The following is a 24,166-nucleotide window of genomic DNA, read 5'->3' on the forward strand; positions in this document are numbered from 1 at the left end:
TGTTGTCTGGGACTTGGGTTCAGGGACAATGATCACCACCGTCATATTCAAGATTGGGATCTCTGAAGTAGAGACTAGATTTTCTCACTTTCTATCCACACCAGCTTACATGACCACCAGACCTTATCCTTGCTAAAAATAGCCTCCCAGGACATCCGCCACTGAAAGGTGCCTATGAATAGCAACAAGCCATCTGGGTTTTGGACAGCAATCCTGCAATTTCAAAGGAGCTTGCCTGGGCTTCTCCTGGCCATCACGTACACATGCAGCCACATCAGCATCACCTGCTTACACCTTTCTCACTCTTAGGGCACAGCCAGGCTCAGAGAGTTGCTGGACAGGAAATGCTGGTTCCCTGTGTGGGTCAGTGTCCTTCTTGGTCAAAGTTTCCTTGAACTTGACCCACAGCAGAAGTACTTTTGTTTTTAGCCTTTCCATGAGATGATGCATGAGACGAAGATTGGAGCATAGGACCGGGGTCTCGTGGGGACTGGGAAGAGCCTTGATTTGAGTGTGACTCACACATCCAGGCTCCTCTGATGTATGCACACACATTTTGCTGTGTGTGCCTTAGAGCCTGGTTAACTTGTATACTCCTGGCGCTAAGACATGACTTACACAGAACCACAGTTTTTACAAAGTGATTCCCTTTCAACTTGTGATGTACTCAGATCTATTTTCTTTTCTCTTTTTCTTTCTTTCTTTCTTTCTTTCTTTCTTTCTTTCTTTCTTTCTTTCTTTCTTTCTTTCTTTCTTTCTTTCTTTCTTTCCTTCCTTCCTTCCTTCCTTCCTTCCTTCCTTCCTTCCTTCCTTCCTTCCTTCCTTCCTTCCTTCCTTCCTTCTTTCTTTCTTTCTTTCTTTCTTTCTTTCTTTCTTTCTTTTTTTGAGACAGGGTTTCTCTGTGCAGCTTTGCGCCTTTCCTGGATCTCGCTCTGTAGACCAGGCTGGCCTCGAATTCACAAAGATCCGCCTGCCTCTGCCTCCCAAGTGCTGGGATTAAAGGAGTGCGCCACCACCGCCCAGCCTCTGTTTTTTTTTTTTTTTTTTTCAGACCTATTTTCTAGACCTTTCTGTTGTTTCAGTGAAGTAATCTGATTGATGCCAATCACAGAACTTGATGATCCTTCAGAATCTTAGTCCCAACTGGAACACTCTGTCATCTTGGGTCACAGTTCCTGGGCCCCAGTGGCCTCCTCTGGCACCATGGACATCAAGCTGTGGGGCATGGGGCCGAAGGGTGAGGCTCTGTGCTGGGATGGAGCAGAGGGGAGGTGGAGGTTTCTTCTCACACTAGCTCTGTGCACACATATTTGTTCAAAGTCAGTTCCAGTGACCTGACGCAGTCTCGCTCCCAGATCCAGAAAACTGCAAGGCTTTGGGGAGGATGGCAGTATAGATTTTTAAAGAATGTCAGTTACACACACACACACACACACACACACACACACACACACACACTCCTTTAATTTCCCCTGCATTTTTGGATAATCAAATCAACATTTAGGGCTCCCTCTACCTCCCTTCACCCTCACAGCTTATATTTTACAGATTACGTTTATATGAATTGAGTTGGCTCAGAAGTTGGTTGGCTTGAGAAAATAATGTTTATTCCTTTTTTTTTTTTTTGGTTTTTTTTTTTTTTGGTTTTTTTTTTTTTTGTTTTTTTGAGACAGGGTTTCTCTGTGTAGCTCTTTTGAAGCCTGTCCTAGAACTCACTCTGTAGCCCAGGCTGGCCCCGAACTCAGAGATCCACCTGCCTCTGCCTCCTGAGTGCTGGGATTAAAAGCCTATGCCACCAGTGCCCCGTATGTACCTATTCCTTTCTAACCTTGTGATTAAGAGGCTGTGACAGGGACACGAAATCTCCACAAGTGACTCCCGGCAGTAGGACGCATGTCTGAAAGTCCATCTCACACGATTCCCGTCACATCCCTTCTGTCCCTTCCTCATCAATGCCAATCCCCAAGCTCACGTCAGTGTGGCCGTGGGGCTGGCTTTTGCCACAGGGAAAAGAACATAAGGGAGTGTGTGACTGCTCTTGTCACTTGCTTTAAAGTGACACAGAAATCTGCTGTGGACTTTCTTCCTTAGAGATCCCTAAATCTACCTGGCATGTCATAGAGCAGGTCCCAGATGGGGCCACGCAGGGAGGAACCGCCTTATGAGGTGGCCAAGCAGGTAGGCGTGTGTGCCCTATGTCTGTGTGTCCCTCCAGCCTGCGTGGTTCCCATCACAACTGGAAAAGGAAGCTAAGGGGCGGCCTCTCTTTGCAGTTTACCCTTGTGCTCTGGATCCTGACTCAACTCCAGATGTCGGGACAATTTCTTCTAAGTCTTTTCATATATATATATATATATATATATATATATATCAGCCCATGTAAGCACTATAGTCATTCTGGAATTGGACACCAGCCTTCATTTTTAAGAAAATGCAACCTGAGAGGGCTCAGAAGCTCCTGAAGTTCAGAGCTAGTGGTGACTGGTGGATCCACCCCTGCGTGACATGAGCTGCTTGGACAGGGCGCGTTCTCCATGCCTAGATGTATCCAGGCATGGGCCTTAGATGTCACTGGAACAGACTTAAGAACTAGAAACGGAGTGGGTTTGATGATGATCCTTGACATCTTTTTAGAGGACCTCCAGTTCTCTGCTTAGTAATGTGGTCTGCAAATTAAATTCTTCTAAGTGAGCCGGGTGGTGGTTGGCACACGCCTTTAATCCCAGCATTCAGGAGCCAGGCAGATCTCTGTGAGTTTGGGGCCAGCCTGTCCTACAGAGCAAGATCCAGGACAGTCACCAAAACTACACAGAGAAACCCTGTCTCAAAAAACAAACAAACAAAAAAAACCCAAAGCCACCACAACAAAAAATTCTCCTAAATGTTCTTTGTATGTGACTGTAGAAGTAAAAGAACATCTAAAGGGGCCAACTGAGGTGAAGGACAGTGTCAAAATGGGAAAGGAGATAAATGAAGAAATCATGAGACTTTTGAGTACTGAAGAAAGGCGAAGTTTAATTTGCATGTCGGCATAACCTACGCCTCACTTGGCAAGTGCCAGGCCACAGCACAAATCCCTCATTAGAGTTACAAATGACAGCAGATGTACAAAGTAACCAGACACAATGTGTTTCTCTGACTAACACATGTGTTTGTACACACAAACACGCACATACATACAAATAATAAGTACATTTAATTCCTCTGTAAAAGAGAGCTCAGAATGGTACTCAGTTACCTCACAATTGTACAGCACTTTAAAGTTTACATTCTGACCCCTTTGGTCCTCAGGACAGCCCAGTGAGGTAGACAGCACAGGAATTATGATTAATCCCATTTTATAGATGAGGAAACTGAGACACAGAGGTGTAAACACTGGCCTAAGTTTCTTCAGCTGGACGATGCAGAGCTAGGCTGAGACTCAGGTCTGGTCCAGTGCGCTTTCAGAACCAGCTTTCTGGTGAAGACTGAAATGGGTTGTGGAAAGACAGTGGTTCGACATTGTGAAGGAGGGGGATTATTTGAGCAGATCCGATCAAGAATGGTCAATCCTAATCTTAACATCGAGCCCCGAGGCAGCTGAGATGGAAACAGTTAGGTCACTCGTGTGTCTGTCCCTATAACAAAAGGTCCCTGTCTACTGCTCTGACCTGGTGTAAGCTAACAGCGGCCTCTGCAAGGATGCTGGTTACAGACCACCCCACCACAGACTTATTCTAGGAATCACGTAGTGATGTCTTTAAACAGATCACTAAACTTACAATCTTATTTCTCACAGAAATGAAAATGAGTTCCATTCATTAATTTCCTCCAGCTGTGGACATCAGCCTGGCTAAAAATAGGATATTATCTTTTATGTCATCTCAACAGTAGTAAAAATGATAAATTTTGCAAGTTGAGATTTAAAAGAAACATATTTAAAATAAGAGATCTTTTCATGGGGGAATAACATTAACGACTGAAAAGAAAAGCTAAGTAAAATTCTTTTTTTTTATTGTTTTGTTTTTTGTTTTTTTTGAGACAGGGTTTCTCTGTGTAGCTTTGCACCTTTCCTGGATCTAGGGTGAAAGCTGAGCATTTTAGGAGTGACCCCTTTATTGCGTTCCTCTTCAGGCCAGATGCAGTCACTGGTGGCCTACAGTCTTGTCTCCCCTAACATGAGAGAAGAGGGCAAGCCCATGGTCACATCAAATGTTTACAGTGGCTTTTCTCTTTCATGAGTTTCATTTGTTTACATGTGGGACTTTGAGATGCACCAATAAACACACAATAAAGGAGGCTGTTAGAGCCACTCTGAAAGATTGCCACAGCACTTTAAAATCCCTCTTTAAACTCCTCAGGGGAACTGCAGAAGAAAAGCAACAGCATTATACTTCATGCTGAACCTGTCACATGCACTGGCTTCGGTAAGAGATTTGTTTCTGTAGTAAGAGTGGGTGTCTTATTTAGGTATACCCTGAAGCCCTCAAAGTAATTCCACCCACAGGACAAAATGTCGTGCTCATTTGAAAGCATGAAATCGGGTTGATTTCCTGTTAACTTTACAGTACATATGTTCACTACTTGACCTTTTGAAGGTGGCCTCCCATGTGCTCTTAGGAACATCTCATAGAGTATTGGCAGACACAGAGTGCATATGTTGTACCCCACAAATACATATAAAGCTTCAAAGGACGGGGGCTTCAACAATCAGAAGAGGAATCACAGATTGCTCTGGTGAATTTTCAACAGGACCAAGCTGAGGTGTTTTGTTTTTAAATGTGCATCCCTGCCTTGGCTGACCCATAAACGAACGACCGAGTCTCTTTACCTCTAACAAGCCAGACAATCTGAGCAAAGCAATGTCAGTTCCTACAAATGACCAGTGGGGGCGCTTTGAACTGTCTACTGAAAACAAGCTCAAAAGCGTCATCACTTGCTGAGGAAAAGCTGCATTTCAACAGGAGAGGGGCATTGGAAATTCCTCTTATTTTAATAAGAACGACTGCAGTGGCCTCTGCAATATAACAGCGGAGAAGCAGGAGCCCCAACTCCCAATGCAAGTGCACACAGAGCCATCCTCTGAAGGGCGGGGATGGGGTGCTGTGGGGAAGGGGGTGTGGGTACTCCTTCCCCAGTAGTGATTGGCGGGAAACTAGTATGCTGTGGCCCTCTCAGGAATGCTAACCTTTACTTTTCCTCTGTAAGATCTTGTGGTGTTTGGTTGTTAGTGACAAATTATTTAAACGTTCGGCTTCTGAACGCCGAGAAGTAAGTCACAAGGTGTGCACAGTTAGGATCCGACAGCTCATGCTTTCGTCATGCGTCATTATGCATCAACCTCTTATTTGAAACTGAAGAGAACAAACAAGTAACTCAGGAAATAAATATATATATATATAAAAAAAAGGAAAAAGCATCCCTAAGTGGCCCTTGGGAGGCTTAGTGCTACACTGTTGGCTAAAATGGACCAGTGAAAAGATTTTTGGAGTGGGATTCATATAATATAAATATTTTCTTTTTACTTAGCTTATATTTCTCTATGCAGTTATGTACAGGGATGACCCTTACTGTGCAGAAAATGTACCTTCTCTCGTTCTATGGCACATTACCAATGCTAGCTCTTCTGCTGGGCCCCTGGAACTGGTGAGTGGAATGCATCAGCTAGCTGTTAGCTCTATCACATAATTAAAATGCAAAGGAAGAGGGGCAATGGCCAGGCAGATCAATCTTCGTGGTCAGCGTCAAAAAGCATCATGCCGCTAAGAGAAAATGCCAGGTATGCCAGGCCCAAGATACAATAATCCATCACTGTCATCTCCTCCTCCCTTTAAAGCAGTGGTCTCCCTGAGAATAGGAGAGGGAATCAAGGGGAGCCCTGTTCCTTGAACAACTGACCATTGTGGGGAGCACAAGGTCACTTCCCCGGGCTTGGGGTGCAGGTACACCCCTGCATTTGGTTTTCTGCTCTAAGAGCTGTGGAGTGATCAGCCATCTCCCATGCACTTGGAATAGTCTTACTCAGAACGGATCTTCAAACCCTTTTTAAACAAAGATGGCTGGGAGAGGAGAAGGACTGTCTACCAATAGCAAATGGAAGCGTGGGCTTTCAAAAGAAGAACCCCACAAGACGTTTGTTTTTAAAATACAGCCGATGTTCAAAATGAACCCCAAGTAAGTTTGTATACATCAGAAAAGGTTTCTAGAGTAATATACAAAAAAGAAAACAAGTGCAATCAGGTACAGAGATGGTTTTTAGGCCTCCATTTTTTGCTTAGGGAAAGTCATTACTCTCCATAGCACTTGGTGGCCTTCTTATCACATTCCACAGTTTTGTCGGTTAACTGACATGGACATGTACTTCACTGCAGCCTCCACAGCTGTCTCTCTAAGGGGGCCGCTCCTTGGGACCAATCTCTCAGTGAAGTCCCGACTCAAGCCTGTGGGATGCTGCTTACTTGGAATTAAGGAAACGCTACCAACAAATCCACTTGTTTTTTTGTTTTGTTTTGTTTTTTTTAATCTTTTAATTCATGTTCCATTGCCTAAAGCCTGCAAGGCTATTTTCAGAGCACGCCACTCCTCCCATGCATGGAGAATGCACAGAGAACCATGCACATGCTGCATACTGAAACTGCTTATGTGTCGGGCCTAGAAAGGAAGCGTCAGCCTGGCTGTGACGCTTGGCAGAAAGGGAATGTAATAGAAGCAATTAAGTCATAGAAGACTGGTGGAGGTGTGCCCAGGCTAGTAGAACGCCATAAAACATTATAGGTCTTCTCTGTGGGACCTTGTCCCCAAGTTCTAGCAGAACATGGGACAGGGGACGTTTACCTTCCTTCCACTTCATTATGATGGTTACCAGCATCTCCTACATTATATCCCTTATACAAATTGTACCATCGGCTTCCCTAAGCTTCGAGTTTTACACCTTCCCACCCAGGGCTGGAGCATCTGTCCTTGACCCATGCAGCTGGGTTTCACTCTGGCTGGAGACAGAATTGCAGTCTGGTTCCATCTTTAGTGGTGAACGGAGGCAGGCGTTGTCCCTCTGGGTCCCCGCCGCCACACCCTGTGTGACACACTTTACACGAAATTCCCACATTCTCAGGGACAAGGCCAGATCTTCAAGCAGGGAGTCGAGGTTCAATTTTGAGCGACAGCTCATAGAGTGTGTCTTCATCTATGATGAGGGCTTTGTCAAGCAGGTATTGTATGACCTGAAGAGAGAGAGAGGGAGGGAGGGAGGGAGGGAGGGAGGGAGGGGAGGAGAGAGAGAGAGAGAGAGAGAGAGAGAGAGAGAGAGAGAGAGAGAGAGAGAGAGATCAGTTGATGCTTCTCTCAGAAGATCAACTGTACATTTTCTGAATGAAGCTGACACAACTAAACATCTTTCCTGAGACATATGGAATTTTTGTAAAACAAAAACAAATGAAAACAAATGAATATATTGTTGTAAAAGTAGTCCTCGTCCAACCTCTAGTTCCAGTCTGCACTCTGTTGTCATTTGGTGTACGTGATCTCAGATGTGTTACTGTGTATTTATATGCATTACACATACTCATAGTATTAAATTTAACCTTATAGTGATAAACAGAATCATATCTCCCATTGAGGTTACTTTTCTCTTTGCAACACAGGCACATGAAGCCCTCACTGCTTACAGCCTTGAGCATGTAGCCAATCAGAGGCTTTAATAATTGCCATACATGTGGAGTTGCAATCAGTATTTTACAACCCATGGTGAGGGTGAAATCCTTGCCGGCTTGTTTCCTGGTGTTCACGTGTGCACGCTCTGATGGACAGATACCAGGAATAAGGAAAGGAAATGGCACTAGAAATGAAGGTATAAGGGCGTGAGGTATTTCCAGTAAATATTTCCTTCTTATTGAAGTATAATAATACTTTTTGATAACTCATGTGAGTATAGTTCTGACAAATACATACACTCACTGCTCTAGGCTAATTTCTGTTGCTGTCATAAACACTATGACCAAAAGCAACTTTGGGAGGAAAGGGTTTATTTCACCTTACACTTTATAGTCCATCATCGAAAGGAGCCAAGGTAGGAACTCAAGGAAGAAACTGAAGCAACCTACTTTTTCTTTAAAAAAAAAAAAAAAGAAAGTCTGTCCAATTGTAGAATGTATTTTGTGATCTCGATGTTGGAATGGGATCAAAGTACTGGAAATAGAAGGTAGAGGGTCAGATCCCAGGAAATATGCTCAACAATGAATAAAACGATGAATTATCTTTTCAAGCTTCCCTTTTCTCGGTTAGACTTGCTGATCATTTCTAGTCCAGGTCCTTACCATAAGTCAGCCTTTGGTGTTATTGCTCAGCTGTGTGGTGTTATAGAACACTAACTTCTACATCCGTCCTTGTGAGTTCTTACTAGCACACAGTGTTACCTTTGGCTGCTGGTCTATGCGGTAAGCAGTCTGCTGGAACTGACGTATCTCTCGAATAATGTGTGATATCTAACAGGAAAAAACAAGAGCAATTCAGAAACATCCCTCTGCATCCTGAGTCCTGTCCTCCATGGGGTAGGAGGAGCCTTGCCTGATCACTTCTTATACCTTCAAGGAGCCAAGGGTAAAGCCAACAAGAAGGCCCTGAACTCATAATCACTGGGCCAGCTGACTCTGGGTGGCCTCAGGGTGGCCACAGGCTGGCGACAGGCTGGCGACAGGGAGAAGCTCTGGGTGCTGCTTCTTGTGGGTTTCTAGCCTCTAACTTGGTGTTCAGAATATGGCTGTCTAGTAAGGAGACTCGTGCAGCTGCCTACTGGTCAGTTGTAGAAAATCATCTTTGGAGTTATGTTCCCCACAGCCTGGACCCAGACTTTAAGAAGTCACTACCAAAAATCTCTTCAACTGGACGACAACAGGTGTCTTTACCCTCTTTTCCACCTCAAGACTTAGAAGCCGACACCACCCTTGTCACCGAGCCTCTTCTCACTAGGCTGTCAAGTCACCAACACAGGTCAGTCACAAAATGGCCACCTACCATTCGCATTTTGGAGAAATTGACAAGGCCTTCTTCTGTAAAGTTCGGGGTTCCCTCTTCAATGAAGGCCAGGTCTGTCAAGTACATCCCGAGGTAAGGGACGGCAGGGGGATTGCAGCTGCAAGGCCAGGAAGAGTGTTTCTTATTCCTGCACACACACAGTTAGGACTTGCACCACGGGAAATACATTTTCCGTTTAGCTAGTTTGGAAATGCGTTAGAAGACTCGGATTTAATAGCCATTTACAGCCACACACTAAAGCCATGAAAGAGAACCTTTTGAGATATTTGTACACTGTGTGAAGACGTGTTGCTGTGATTTGTGGAATAGAGAGCTGAATGGCCAATAGCTAGGCAGGAGATGACAGGCAGGATTTCCAGGGAGAGGGAGGAAGAGGAGGAGGAATCTAGGTGCTCGTATTTTAACAGAAGACTTGGAGCAAGTAGGATGTGCCATACTGAGGAGAGGTAACTGAGCCACATGACAGTTTGTAGTTAAAATTATGGGTTAATTGAGTTATAAGAGCTAGTTGGGGACAAACCTAAGCTAAAGGCCAAGCTTTCATAATTAATATTAAATCTCCATGCCATTATTTGTGGGCTGGTGGTCCTGATGAGAAATCACAACCACAGGAGGCACTTGTTCAGGCAAACTGGGTCTACGTGGTCTTCCTGGTGAGGCCTGCAGCTAATGATATGGCTTCTGGTGCAGAGGGAACAGAGTTTGAATCCCAGCTTGACCAGTTGCTCAGGAATACTGAGCAGGGTGCTCCCTGGTCTACACTTTCCTCACCAGTAATGACAACAGAAAAGCTAATCTCTGAAGTTTGTTGTGAGGCTTAAGAAAGACATGTAAAGCACCCAACACGCAGTGTATAAACACTTAGCAAGTACCTGCTCTGCTATTACTGCTTTTACTGGTGTAATAGCAACATATAGAAGACCATCACTCATCTTTTACCAGTGTGACAAAAGACAAATGTTCTCCTAGGGTAATCCAAGTTCAAGTGTTAAATCACAAAAAAATCAGTTGCAAGCAAATAGAGTTCTTATTTTCTGCTTCCCTGCCCCGTGTTTGTGTGCATGCATGTGCGTGTGCGTGTGCGTGTGTGTGTGTGTGTGTGTGTGTGTGTGTGTGTGTGTGTGTGTAGAAAGAACAATGTAGGTATAAAAGACCAAAAGTAAATACAGTAACAACAGTAATTAACTGCTTCTGGAATATTTACACAAAAAGTCACAATTAATCATTGTGTTTAGATTAAGAGATACTAAATTAACAAAATTATACTAAGAGATAGTTGACTTATGTTGATATTTTACTAGTTGGGATATACTACATACATCTCTAATATACTTACTATATGCACAGTACCCATAAGATGCTCACTATATGCACAGTATCTGTACACACCATGGTCTATCCATAAGATGTTTACTATATGCACAGTATCCACATACACCATGGTCTATCCATAAGATTTTCACTATATGCACAGTATCTGTACACACCATGGTCTATCCATAAGATACTCACTATATGCACAGTATCTGTACACACCATGGTCTATCCATAAGATGCTCACTATATGCACAGAATTCCAAGTGAAAGTGAAAATCTACGATAGTAGCTCCTTCCTATTTCTTCTTTTCCATCAATGAAGGGGGTAGATTACTATTTGCATGCCATGCAAATTATTTGATCATATTCTTGAAGTGTGAATCATTTAATGATTAAAATAGACATACTTTTTAAGAGTTTCTCTGAGGTTTTTAAATCTTCCTTCAGATGAAACAGTCTTCTGAAGTTTGTCCATCAGAGCTTTTGTCTAAAAAGGAAAGAGACAACTTAGTTTGTCAAGGAAGCACTGTAATTTGATGAGAGTGAGCAGTGGCAGGGCATGCAGTTCTTTTCTTCAGTGGCAGGTGCTGATGCCATTTAGTGTTTAAAACAAGAAGGGAAGAGACATGCAAAAGAAGTGCCTATATCCAGGCTTTTGCCGCAGGCTGAGAAAAATGGAAAGAAAAGAAAAACTGTGATGCAGAGAAGACTTAGAAACTTCAGCATGTGTTGAATGAATATCTGAAAGGGGGCAGGGAGTCTCCTAAAAGGGATTTCAGACCAACCTCATTCTTCTATTGAAGTGCTGGAAAGCTGACCCAGGACCTTGTAGATGCTGGACAAGCACTCCACCTCTGAGCTCCATGCCCAGCTCATGGTGAATCTTTTTCAGTATGACTCTCCAAACCATCAACACGTATCTACACAGTATCCTCCACTCCAAATCCTTGCTTTAGTGATCACCCTCATCAATTTGCTAGAGAAGTTTAATTTTAGACTTTACAAAGACCTACTATGGATGTTGACATTGGTCTAGAGTTTCTTCCATAGTCATGGAAGAACAGCAGTGTGACCCTGGGGGATGGGATGAGGACTCATTCCTGGTGGGCTGTACACACAGGCATCTTGGTGGGTCCTGATGCTCCAGGTCCAACTGTGAGAAGCACTTGGCAAGCCTAGGTTGGAGATCACATGACCCTGACTTGGGCTAGAGAGGAGCTATAGTTTCCACAACAATCCAAGATGCTGATATCCCCATCCAAATTTCTGAGGTCTCAGAAGGGCCTTTTTCTTTACCCAGAACTGGCCACAGTCCAAAGAAACTTCACAAGTACAATCTCCCTGATAGTCACAGATCTAGAGAGTTCCACAGGCCTTCTGGGCATCTTCCAGACTGATCTCAGACCTGCTATGGGGAAGACAGTATTGCCAAATTTGGCACCTCAGTGACCAGGCCCTGACTGTGACTGGAGTGAGGTACTTGGCTGAAGATTCCACCACTCTACTGAACAATTGGACAACCCATGCTGTGGCCACTGCCAGTGACTCATACATTGACTGAAACAGTAGAGTCTATTTGACGTTATTATAGCTTGTATCACAAAACTTGAAACAGAAATTTTAACATGAGCTGAGAATCTCTCTTCCATAGTTATCATGCTCTCAAAGTCAAGAATACCACTGAAGTCAGTTATAGAGAAGGCCTGGAAATTCCTTAAAGCTTGAAGGAGGCCTTGGCATGGTGCACCAGTTTTAACGAATTAAACAAAACAATCGCTCACTTATTTACTGACTTTGATAGAGAAGGGGTCTGTACAAGGAGAAAGGAGTCTTTATATCATTTTTATGGCTGTCTGTGAATCCACGGTTGACTTAAATGGAGTTTTAATTCTTACTTACAAAATAACACCATTTTTTTAAAAAAATGTATGGTTTTTACTAGTCATTCCAGGCTTTGTTGGTCACAGACTTCTAAGGATCCTAGTTCAGGTCCTCAGAACTGCCCTTTTACGAAGGAATAAAATGGGAGGGGAGCTGGGAGGGCCTACTTCCTGGCTACACAGAGAACTTAAGGCAAGTCCTGCTCTGGAGAAAAGGGCTCAGAGAGGTAAGTGAAGACAGAAGAAATGATGAACTCATCTTAGGGTGCTTAAGCTCTCAGGGGGCAATAGTACCAACACCTTGAAGAATTGGCAGCAGGATACATGTATGCTCTTTTGGTCTTGCCCTGAGAGACAAGCACTGTGGGAGAGCCCTCTCCAATTCCAGTGGGTACATCAAGGTGCATAGCAAAGTGCAGCGAAAGGTTCGGCTAAGCATGCAGGGCACAGATCTCCTCCCAACAGGCATTAAAACAGTATGGAGGAGCCTGGGAGATTCCTTCAAGACCCTTTGAGAGGACCAAGGTAATAATCCAACAATGAAGAGTTCACATGCCCTGAGGGGCCACCAAGCGCAGAACAGCCTGTGGTAGGGGTGACACACACCCTAGGCTCAGAACATTAGTAGAGCCAATGGCGTGGACACGACAAGGCTAGCCCAACTCCCTTGGAACAATCATGGACTGTTGCTCCTGGGCAGGTTAGATAAACCACGTGCACACCACAAACATCCTGCACCTGATGACCAACCAGCGAAGGACTAGAGCCAGAGCCAGCCTTCTAGAGGTCTAGAGAAAGTCTTCCAGACAGGCTTTTAGAAGGCCCCTCCCAAACTCACCAATACCCAAGGAGAAGGCTTGAAGGGCAGGGAGCAGTATGATTTGATTTGACTACTAAAATGATCTGAGTGGAAATAAGAGAGGCAGTCTAAATCTAATGGGATAAAACCAATGGTCACACATAGGCATGTCTAAGTCACCAGTTCAAAACTCGAAAGCAGCTCCCGGAAGGACCGAGGAAACATTGTACATTGAGGCCTCTGGGGACAAGGGCTTTGGAGGAGAAAGGGGATGGGGAAGAACCCACTGGGCAGTTGTGGGCTCACTTGCCCTCCAGAAAGAATTCAGGAAACAAGTCATGACTGACAGTCACATTGTTTGAGACTGTGCCCCCCTAAACATTCTAATGAGTGTTTTGGAGACACACAGGAGAGGAATTAATTAAGTGGTAAGAGCAGGGTAATTATCCATTGGCACCTTCCTTTGGCAACTGTACCGCTCATTTCAGCTAATGATTTCCTAATTAACAGGATTCATCTGGGCCCTCTCTCTCCATACCTCCCCTCCTCTCAGTAGCAAGGTGTGTTGCACACCGATGCTCACCTGCTTGGACACCTTGGCCCAGGTTTTCTTCAGCCTGTAGATGGCACTTCTGTTTAAGGCTGCGGTGATCTCCAGCACACCATTGTAGTTGTGTAGACATCGGCAAATGTCCGCTACTGCAACCCACTTCTCAATGGCGTTGGCACGGGAGCTGATATCAGCGTAATTCATTATCTGGGAGGCCACCAGGTTACTCATCTAAGACAGCCAAAGAGACCGGCAAGCTAAGAGCCAAAACAATGCATCCCGACAAATAGCTGAGTGGCCCATGAGCACCTAAGGAGAGCTGGCTATTAGGTAGCACAAAGCCCTCGGTCCATCTTTAAACACCAGCTTCCAAAGAGACTAGAATTTGGAATGATAACAGCAGCAACAAACTACCCACACCTGCTTATCCTGAGAGTGGAGACAGGGACTCTCCGGAATCCAGCTTGCCTGAGTAAAAATGGATCTTTTTACATCAGTAGTTTTGATGAAGGAATCCTTGCCAAGAAATGGAATGACTTAACTACTGAGCAAAGGACATATTCCAGACCAGGGTATCAATCCTTGGGGACCTTGGGGACACATATTTCTTTACCCCCAACTATGTGTAGGTAACATACTCTGGTGCTGTGGGATGTTCTGTATGGCAAATGTGTTGCTCTGATTGGTCAATAAATAAAACACTGATTGGCCAGTGGCTAGGCAGGAAGTATAGGCGGGACTAACAGAGAGGAGAAAAGAAAGAACAGGAAGACAGAAGGAGTCACTGCCAGCCACCGCCAGGACAAGCAGCATGTGAAGATGCTGGTAAGCCACGAGCCACTGTGGCAAGGTATAGATTTATAGAAATGGGTTAATTTAAGATATAAGAACAGTTAGCAAGAAGCCTGCCACGGCCATACAGTTTATAAGCAATATAAGTCTCTGTGTTTACTTGGTTGGGTCTGAGTGGCTGTGGGACTGGCGGGTGACAGAGATTTGTCCCGACTGTGGGCCAGGCAGGAAAACTCTAGCTACACTCTGGAAAACCTCAGTTTTCACAGAGAAAGAAAAACTGTGGGTTCCTATTAATCTGAATTCTTATATTTTTGTTTGTGAGCCTGGCCTTTTAATGGCTGAGCCATCTGTCTAGCCAGCCATTAATCTGAACTCTAAATTGGTCATCTCTCAAACCAGAAAATTGCTTAGCATAGAAAAAGAAAAGCACACATTCTTCTTGTAAAATTTCACTGGCAAAACAAACGAACCTTAAATCTAAGGACTGTATTCTACTAACGAAAGCCAGCCGAAGCACCTCAACTTTCAAAATATTAAAGAAGCAGACAGAATACAATCAGCAGCAGCAGGGTGCAGGGGATGTGATTTTGTATCCACACATTAAATCTGATGGGCACCCCCACTCTTTGAAGACACATAAGCTCTCACAGTACCTTTTCATGTCATATAGAAACTCACTAAAACACATACAAGGGCTAATCACTCCCTTAGCTTTAGTGTGGAGAACGACATAGACTCCAGTTTTTTGGGAGGAGGTGATTTGGTTAATCAATAATTTTGATAAGGACATTATTTCCAATAATTATTGACAAAGTGGGCTAGGACACATTTGTCTTAGGTGCTATGAACAGAAGGAGAATGAAATCCACGTCACTGAAGGGTACAGTTTGGATGTTGAATGTTCCCCACAGACTATGAGTCAATGGCCTGGTCCCTAGAGTATTGGAAGGTACCGTGTTGGTCCTTAGCTCAAAGAGGTGTGCATTGAAGGGGATTGTGGCAACCATGCCCCTTCCTCTTCCAGTCTTTTGGTTCTTGTCTGTGAGCTGAGCAGTTTTCTCTGCCAGGAAACCTTTTCCCTACATAAGTGAATCGTCTTAGGTATTTCATTATAGTAACAGAAAGTTGACTAATTCACTGGCCTTAGGTATTCTGAACCCGGCTACGAGGGACGAGGAGCAGAGGGAAGTATGTAAACAAGTAAACAGCACAAGCTAAACGGTAACAGTAAATAGTAAACAGCTAAGCTATGTCTGTTCTGAAGCTGGGGAGACGATTCAGTGGAGAAGCGCTTGCTGTGGAGGCATGATGTCCCGAGTTTGCGTCCTCAGCACTCACTGGGGCATGACAGGATGCACCTGTAACTCCAGTGCTGGAGGAAGGAGACCGGCAGATTCGGGAGCTCACTGGCCAGCCAGGCTAGCCATCTCACTGCCTTGACCCCATGCTGCATAAAGTGTCAGTCTGATTACGGCACTCCCTGACAAAAATCGGTCTGTGGTCTATGTATGAGCTTGGAGTGATTATGATAAAAATAATAACATCTTACACATGATTGAGTACTCTCAGGACCCGGGAATTATGTCTGGGAATGATCACATCCCTTTAAGAATGTTAGGAGATCTAAGTTTGCCCTTACTATTCAATCAGCTCTGTTTATACCGTGGTGGCAGAGTTTATTTATTTCTGTTTCTGGGGATCAAGTCCAGGGTTTTGTGCACGCTTAGACAAGAGCTCCAAGTGCTTACACACACTGACTTATAATCATAGTCTCAGAGTTGATGTATTCGAGAGAAGCCTAAAACCACAGCACTCGCCCCCCTGAACCACACCGATGGCTGTATCTCAGTTACTCACTTCATTGAAGTGCTGGCTGGTTTTCATGATGTAAGGTGTCCTTTCATTTTTATCCAGCTTCATCCAGCCCTGCCCAAGAAACTCTCTGAAAGTTGAGAAGAAAACACAAAACCAGTCAAGTTTGTAAGCAGTGGTGGCGAGACCCTGCATAGTTACACGGATTAGATAGGTACATTTAACTTAACGTTCATGGAGTATTATCCTCCCCACCCCCCATTTTCACTGATCATCTCTAAGGAATTGCAGCTCAAACCTAGCATTCCACCACTTACTGCCAAAATGAAAATGATTTTTCAGTCTCTAGTGTTGGGAATTTTGTCTCAATAAAGGATTCTCTGAAATTAGAAAACGCTGCCCACATAAGAGAAATGAAGTAACTAATAACTCAACAGTCCAGGCGGTGATTTCCTCTGGGTTAATCTCCAAATGCAGCATTCCAGATGATCTATTCTGACCAGAACCTGCTCATTAGAACTGAATTCTTCCTTCCACCCTGCTCTTATTTTCTCTGGAGAATGGAAGTTTCCAAGGTCAGGAGCTGAGCCTCATAGGGGGATGGTCTTCTGAGGTCCTCCCTCGTAGGAAGATGGTCTTCTGAGATCCTCCTTGGTGGGAGGATGGTCTTCTGAGGTCCTGCCTGGTAGGAAGATGGTCTTCTGAGGTCCTCCTTGGTGGGAGGATGGTCTTCTGAGGTCCTCCTTGGTGGGAGGATGGTCTTCTGAGGTCCTCCCTTGTAGGAAGATGGTCTTCTGAGGTCCTCCCTGGTGAGAGGATGGTCTTCTGAGGTCCTCCTTGGTGGGAGGATGGTCTTCTGAGGTCCTCTCTGTGCAGTCATTCCATTCATGAGCAGGTCATGGGGCAGTTGAGATAGAGTGCATGGGAATTATTTTGTGTGGACATTTAGAAAGCAACATGAAATGAAACCAATCGGACACATCCTTAAAGCAGAAATGTTGGCTGGGTCCTCCTGCGTGGTTTATTGTCCCTCACTGCTGCTGGTGCTGCTCTTGGCCCCTATCCACAGGTGGACATAGAAGTGTGGACACAGTTCCACAGCTGGAAATAACTGGGAGATGTTTCAGGCATAGACGGCACAGGGTGAAATGGGAGTCCCAGAAAGATTGCACAGCAAGAGCCACCACCAAGTTCTCTCTTGGTACATTCTCCTCTTGTAGAAGGCAAGGGCCCGCCTTCAAAGTTCTGGGTGGTAGTGAGAGGCTAAGGGGGTGGTGGTGGAAGGGATATTGTCTTTCCTAACCCAAGACTCCAGAATGTCACTGGGTTGATTTGAATGGCCAATGAGTCAGATTCCTATTTCAACTCTGCTCCACGTGCATGGGTAGGTCTACAAATTCAGGGAAGCCAGGAAGAAAAGAAGACAAAATACATAGAAGAACAGTCTACTTGAGTGTTCTTGGGCTCATCCCCTTATGCTTCTCTGACATCACTACAGGTCTCACCATCTCACCCATCTGCTCTGACCTCACTCCTCCATCACCAGGGATGTCCTATGTGTGACAAGAATCCCATTTCCGGGTCTTGCCCAGCTCCTCCATACCTTCAGTGTGGTTACCAGTTCATGGATAATGTGTGTTAATAGCTGCCATTTGTGTAAACAAAGATCTTTCTTTTAAGGATCTTTCAAGCCAGAGTGATTGCGGGAGGCTTAAAGAACATCCCGTGTATACAGGAGAAAATGCAGAGGCAGGACAGGCAGGCCCACGGCCACTGAGCTCAGCAGAATGTGCTAACTCACAGAAAGGGGTGAAGAACTGTAGCAGACGTTATAGCATTAACTGTGAGTCACTTCTCCTCAGAATGAAACTTTGGGTCCCTCCAAACTATGGGGTTCTCATGAAAAGACAATCTTCTGGACCTCAACCAAACCTACTAACAGTGGAATTTCACAGGAATGTTATCTCTGAGAGCACATCTTCTACAAGCTTCTCATATGGCTTTAGACATACTCAAGTTTAAGAACCACCTTTGTAGCTGTGGTGAGGATTCTGTATTTCAAAGATGGGAAAATACAGAGAAATTCACATTCTTGGTAACCTTATTACATATAGAAGAAACATAAACCAAGACCATCTCAAGGATCTCCAAGTCAATGTGCTCAACATGAACTGGGACCAAGAGACATTCATGCATGCTAAATAAAGACCTTGAGATGGAGACTCAACATCCCTGAGCATGGGTGAGTGCATATGCACACCTGTCTACCTTAGAGATAATGGCAGCTTCTAGGCCAGCTACTTCCTGTGAGGGGACAGCACACTCACTCGTAGGGGATGCTTCTGAAGACAACGTGGTCCAGGAGAGTGATCTGCTCAGCCAGCTCCATGGCTGACAACGTCTCAAAGCACTCGGCCTTTGGGCAGTCTGTCTGCAAGAGATGACGAAGGAGTGAAACAGAGCACCTGTGGAGCCTAAAGTCCTTCACTAGTGTCTAGCTCTGAAAGAAAACGCAGCAAACTGAAAACTGTGAAAGCCAGTGTTACCATCACCAACCAGCTGCCGGATCCTGTACTGGGTGAGGCCCTTCTCATCCAGCTCCACAGGCAGACACGTGGTCAACCTCGGAGTCGGTCACCTGAGTTTGCTCACCTCAAGGAGTCTGTGGCTGAGCTTACCATTTGAATGATATCCTCTAGCTTCAGGTGGATGTCATCTTGATCATCTTGTGAAAGAGCCCTGTAAGGAGATGTATGAAACATTCTCCGTGAATAAGAGAAAACGGACGGGCCAGGAAGCTCCAACGCGAGGTGCTTTCTCCCTTGGTTGGGGAGTGTGAGGGTTCAGGTGTGTGAGGCTGTGAGGTCCAACAGCCTGCTGTGCCACACACATGCACAACAGAAAATCACACGTGACGTGATGCGCAGGAGTGATGGTTTAGAAGGAAAGGGCTCGCTCATTACATGCGATCCAAGGGTGTGACTAAGACAGCCACTGTCACAGTGAACGTGAGAGTTGCTAGGGTGCTGCTCCCAGGAGATCCATTAAGGCCAGGGCTCTGGAACTCTCCAGTGATGTCTCATCTATAGACCTGGCACCCACTTGTGCTCCTCTAGCCCCTCCCACTCATGCTTCACTTAGCTCCTCCCCCACATGCTCCTCTAGCCCCTCCCACTTGTGCTCCTCTAGCCCCTCCCCCTCATGCTCCTCTAGCCCCTCCCACTTGTGATTCTCTAGCCCCTCCCACTCATGCTTCCCTTAGCTCCTCCCCCTCATGCTCCTATAGCCCCTCCCACTTGTGCTCCTCTAGCTCCTCCCACTCATGCTCCTCTAGCCACCCCCCCCCCCAATTGTCCACAGAAGCAGAAGAGACGCAATGCACCCTCTTCTCAGCTTGTGGGCAATACTTGGAAGAACATAGAGCAGGAGCAAGCAGGTAATCATCTTGCTTTTTGAGTGTGCATCCCAAACCCAGTGTTATCCAGCTTTCAAAGGGTTATCTTTCAGTCTTTAGGTGAATGAATGATACAAAGAGTTAATTAATACCCAAGATACCATTTTCAAAGTGGGAAGATGTTGTTTATATCCTACAGAAATTCCGAGTCTAGGAGAATTCCAGCCAGTGGAAATTCCATTTTATACCTTGCTATGTGGGCCAAGCATTCTAAGTCTTAGCACACACTGAGCATTAAAATATTTAAGCAGTTCCAAGCCTATAGCTTGTCCCAGGAGAGAGCTAAGGTCACTCTCTTTGTTTATTGTTGGGCAGGGGAATTAAAGCCACAGAAATCGTTAATGACTCTGTCAGGGAAGCAGGTAGGCTAACTACAGACCCCCTCCTCTCTTCAAATCTAATCCCCAAGTCTTAGTCCCAGCTCTGTAGCAGACCACCTGATACAGGTTATTCTTCCCTCTACCCCCATCCCCAGTGGATCTCACAGATCTTCCCCTATAACCTTCTGCTCACCAACCCCCAAATCCAGCAGGTATGATGCCCTGGGAACCCACCTGCCAAGCCTGCCAGAGAAGCAGGTAGACAGCAAAGTGGGGAGGCTTCTGGTCTTCACTCTCCCTCTTCTCCTCCATATACAGTCCCCCAGCCCAGCCCAGCCCAGCTCTGTAGCAGATGACTTATTACAATCTTTCCTCACTCTTCGCCCTTATTCCCAAGGGACTAAGCACATCCTGGTGGAACACCCTGTTTCCCTCCAACTTGTGGAACCCCCCAGGCCTCTCACCTAGCCCACCCCATTCCTAAGTATCAGCTCCCAATACCTAGAATCAAATCTTACCCCGGTGGCCACACCTATTAGAATCCCAAAAGGATTTCCTATCAGGCAACATGCAGCCACCACACTCTCCTAAGAACCAGAGAGGAAACAGAAGACAAGAAAAAAAAAAAAAACAAAACACCCAACCAACAAAAACAAGACCAGATATCAGCACCTATAATTGCAATCTTCCCATACCCAGATGCCTAGATCCTAGCACAGTCAATAATAGACAGGATAATATGTCTTCACTGGAGTCCAACAAACCCACCACAGTAAGCCATGAATACTGAAACATAGTGGAAACACAAGACAAGGACCTTAGAACAGCCTTTATGAATATGATAGAGGTCCTTAAAGAGGAAATGAACAAATCCCTTCAAGAAATCTATGAAGATCAGTACCTAGCCCAACTCTCACCGAGGGGCGTCATCCAGCAACCAATGGGAGCAGACGCAGAGACCCACAGCCAACCATTAAGGAGAGAGCCAGGGGAACCCCTGCAGAAGAGGAGGAGGAAGGATTCTAAGAGCCAGGGTGGGGGCAGGGGGTGATCGAGAAACCATGAGAACATAGGCCACAGAATCAACCAAGCAGGGCCCACAGAAACTGAAGCAACAAACACAGACCCTGTGTGGGTCTGAGCTATAACCATAGATCAGTGCCTTGTTTAGCCATCACTGGAGAAGCTTCCTCCCACCGCACACAGGAACAAATACAGAGACTCGCTGCCAGACATTATGAAGAGAGTGAGAGACCTTGGAACACTCAGCCCTAAATTGGATGTCTCCATCATTCTCCCCTCCCTCAGAGATCAGGAAACCCTAAACCAGAGGAGGCAGAAGAGTGTAAGAATTAGAAGGAATGGAGGACACCAGGAAACAATGCCTGATAAATCAACAGGATCTGCACACAAACGAACTCAAAGAGACTGAGGCAGCATGCACAGGGCCTGCACAGGTCTGTACCAGGTGAGGTCCTAGAGCTTAAAGAAGAAGTAGACACGTGCTCCATCCCTAACTCAGACGTTATCTCCAATGGATAACCACTTACAAATGAAAATTTGTTTTCCTGAAGGGAGTCTCACTGGGCAAACAAGCTAGTCTTAAGGGTAGGCTGCATCCCAGCAGGAGATGGCTGACAGAAAATGAACTCTGGGGATCTTTGGGACTCCTTGTCTCATAATGTTGTATCAGGGCTTTCCCTTTTTTAAGTTTTTTAATTTTTATTTGTGTATTTTTCTTCTCTCTCTCTTTTTTTTTTTTACACTGCAGGTCCTTTGTGTGTGTGTATTATGTCTTCCAGTTTAGTGTTTTAATGGGATTCCTGAGTGTATGAATGAGTGAGTCTCTGATTCTTGTGCCTTCTCTTGGGCTCTTTTCCTTCCGATGTATTTGTTTTCATTTTGTTTTATTATTATCCCTTAGAAACCTGTTCATTCACTAACGAGAGACAGACAGGAGGTGGATCTGGATGGGAGAGGAGGAGGAGGAACTGGTAGTAGAGGGAGGGGAGACCATAATCAGGATATAAAATGAGAAAAAATATTTTTTTTTTTTTTTTTTTTTTTGGTTTTTCGAGACAGGGTTTCTCTGTGTAGCTTTGCGCCTTTCCTGGAACTCACTTGGTAGCCCAGGCTGGCCTCGAACTCACAGAGATCCGCCTGCCTCTGCCTCCCGAGTGCTGGGATTAAAGGCGTGCGCCACCACCGCCCGGCGAGAAAAAATATTTTTAATAAAAGGAAAAATTATTTAATAGTTCTGGACACCAGAAGTCTAAGGGAGATCAGCTGGGCTTCCCTCCTGAATCTAGAGGTCCTTGAGAAGATTCTAAGTGCTTGTCTTCTCCAGCTTCCTGAAGCTGCCTGCATTCCTTGGCTTGTGGCCTTTTTGAAGAAAGACAGTTTTAAAAGAAATAATGTTGTGCAGTTATGCTGTTTCCAGAACCGATGGCAACAATGATCACAATCATTAAAAATACCCAATCAACCAGAATGGTTCACTGTGTGCCTACCACATGCCAGGCATGAGCTAAAACAATTGGCACCTGTACTAAAATCAGTTCCTTCTAGCTAGCCATTATTTTTCCCATTATACAGATGAGGGAAGGAAAGTCAGAGAAACAAACTTGAGATTACAGACCAGCTGTCCTCTCCCCATGGCACCAAGAGGAACTTCTACACGGGCTAGAAAGCTGTTCTTCAAGGTTCCCCATAAAGCTTAATCAGGAATTCTCTTCACTTTCCTCCCCTTCTTCAAAAGTTCACACAAGGGTCCTTGTAGAGTACACTATTGACCCTCCTGTAATCAGTGAGCCCCATACCTGGGAGCAGAGTGAAGGAGGCATTGCATGGTGGGCAGCCTAAGATGAGCAAAATGTAACCAAAGATGCCTTTCTCTGTGGTGGTTGGAATGAGAATGACCCCACAGTCTCATGTGTCTGAATGCCTGGTCCCCAGTGGGTGACTGTTTGAGAAGGATTAGGGGGTGTGGCCTTTGTGGAAGAGGTGTATTATTGGGTGTATTATTGGCTTCAAGATTTCAAAAGACTTCCTAGTGTGTCCTCTCTGCCTCCTGCTTGCAGATCAAGATGTGAGCTATTAGCTGTTCCTGCCGCCTCTGTTCCACCATCATGGACTCTAACCCTCTGGAACTGTAAGCCCAGGAATATGCTTTCTTCTATAAGGTGCCTTGGGCATGGTGTTTTGTCACAGCAGTAGAAGAGGAATGCATTCTTCAAAGACAGTTCAGTCACACTTAAATGCATCTTTTGATGTGTGGATCACTCTTTCTTTACACTAGAGTTTGGGTTCCTGGAGGAGGACGGAGATAGTAGTAAAGACTATCTTATGAGCCTGGGTACTGCTTCTCTTGGATAGAAATGCTCGGCAAGTGGATTAGCTTCAATCCAGTGCTCTTTGCAGTGGTCTGACTCTACCATTCCAAGATGTACTCTTGCTTCCTTATCAACATTTGTGACTTCTATTGAAGCTTAGCGTGGACTTTGAGGTTGAAAGATCACCTTTTTTGTGGTCTGAGTCCATCAATTGGCCCTCTAGGAATTTATTTACCATTTATTTTTATTCTGTAGCATTTTAGGTGTCTTCCAAAATCTCTACATTGAATGGACAGTTACTTGGAAATGTCTTTTTATTCTCTGAAGAACAGGGTCTCACACTATGACCCAGGCTAGCATGGAACTCACAATGTAGCCCAGGCTGGCCTTGAACTCAGAGCAATCTTGTCTTAGTCTCCCAAGTGTGAGATAATGGGGATGAGCTATCATACCCAGTTTTAGAAATGTAAGAAAGTCTTAGGCAAAGGTTTTCATCACGAACAGGGCAGTAACATTGAGGATGCCTCATCATAGAAAACTGTTGCTTTACTAAAAAATACTTTTTTATTTTTAATGATGTCTATGCTTGTTTTGACGGGTGTATTAGTCAGGGTTCTCCAGAGTAGCAATTTATAAAATGAATTTCTCTCTCTCTCTCTCTCTCTCTCTCTCTCTCTCTCTCTCTCTCTCTCTCTCTCTCTCTCTCTCTCTTTCTCTCTCTCTCTCTCTCTCCCTCCCTCCCTCCCTCCCTCCCTCCCTCCCTCTCTCTCTCTCTCTGTGTGCTCTCTCTCTCTCTCTCTGTGTGTGTGTGTGTGTGTGTGTGTGTGTGTGTGTGTGTGTGTGTGTGTGTGTGGTGTAAAGGGGATTTATTAGAATGATTTACAAGCGGCAGGCTTGC

The 24,166-nt window shown here is 45.0% G+C and overlaps 1 protein-coding gene across 6 annotated transcripts in view; it reads right to left on the reverse strand.

Moving 5' to 3' along the window:
- Nucleotides 1-6,511: 6,511 nt before the first annotated feature.
- The window catches only part of Rasgrf2 (Ras protein specific guanine nucleotide releasing factor 2), a 223,710-nt gene continuing 206,055 nt past the window's right edge, over nt 6,512-24,166 (reverse strand). For 3 of the 6 annotated variants that reach the window (XM_015998983.3, XM_015998981.3, XM_015998980.3), the window contains exons 20-27: nt 18,841-18,901; nt 18,490-18,593; nt 16,208-16,292; nt 13,589-13,786; nt 10,734-10,813; nt 8,989-9,136; nt 8,391-8,459; nt 6,967-7,199 (exon numbers count right to left, since the gene is read on the reverse strand). In XM_015998983.3, the coding sequence (XP_015854469.1) occupies nt 7,107-7,199; nt 8,391-8,459; nt 8,989-9,136; nt 10,734-10,813; nt 13,589-13,786; nt 16,208-16,292; nt 18,490-18,593; nt 18,841-18,901 (838 nt within the window). In that variant the 3' untranslated portion in view covers nt 6,967-7,106. Of the gene's footprint in view, nt 7,200-8,390; nt 8,460-8,988; nt 9,137-10,733; nt 10,814-13,588; nt 13,787-16,207; nt 16,293-18,489; nt 18,594-18,840; nt 18,902-24,166 lie in introns of all 6 variants that reach the window. The other 3 variants (XM_006980480.4, XM_015998982.3, XM_076552054.1) reach the window with 2 other exon arrangements.

The sequence above is a fragment of the Peromyscus maniculatus genome, chromosome 15, assembly GCF_049852395.1.
Source record: "Peromyscus maniculatus bairdii isolate BWxNUB_F1_BW_parent chromosome 15, HU_Pman_BW_mat_3.1, whole genome shotgun sequence".
Lineage (NCBI taxonomy): Eukaryota > Metazoa > Chordata > Mammalia > Rodentia > Cricetidae > Peromyscus > Peromyscus maniculatus.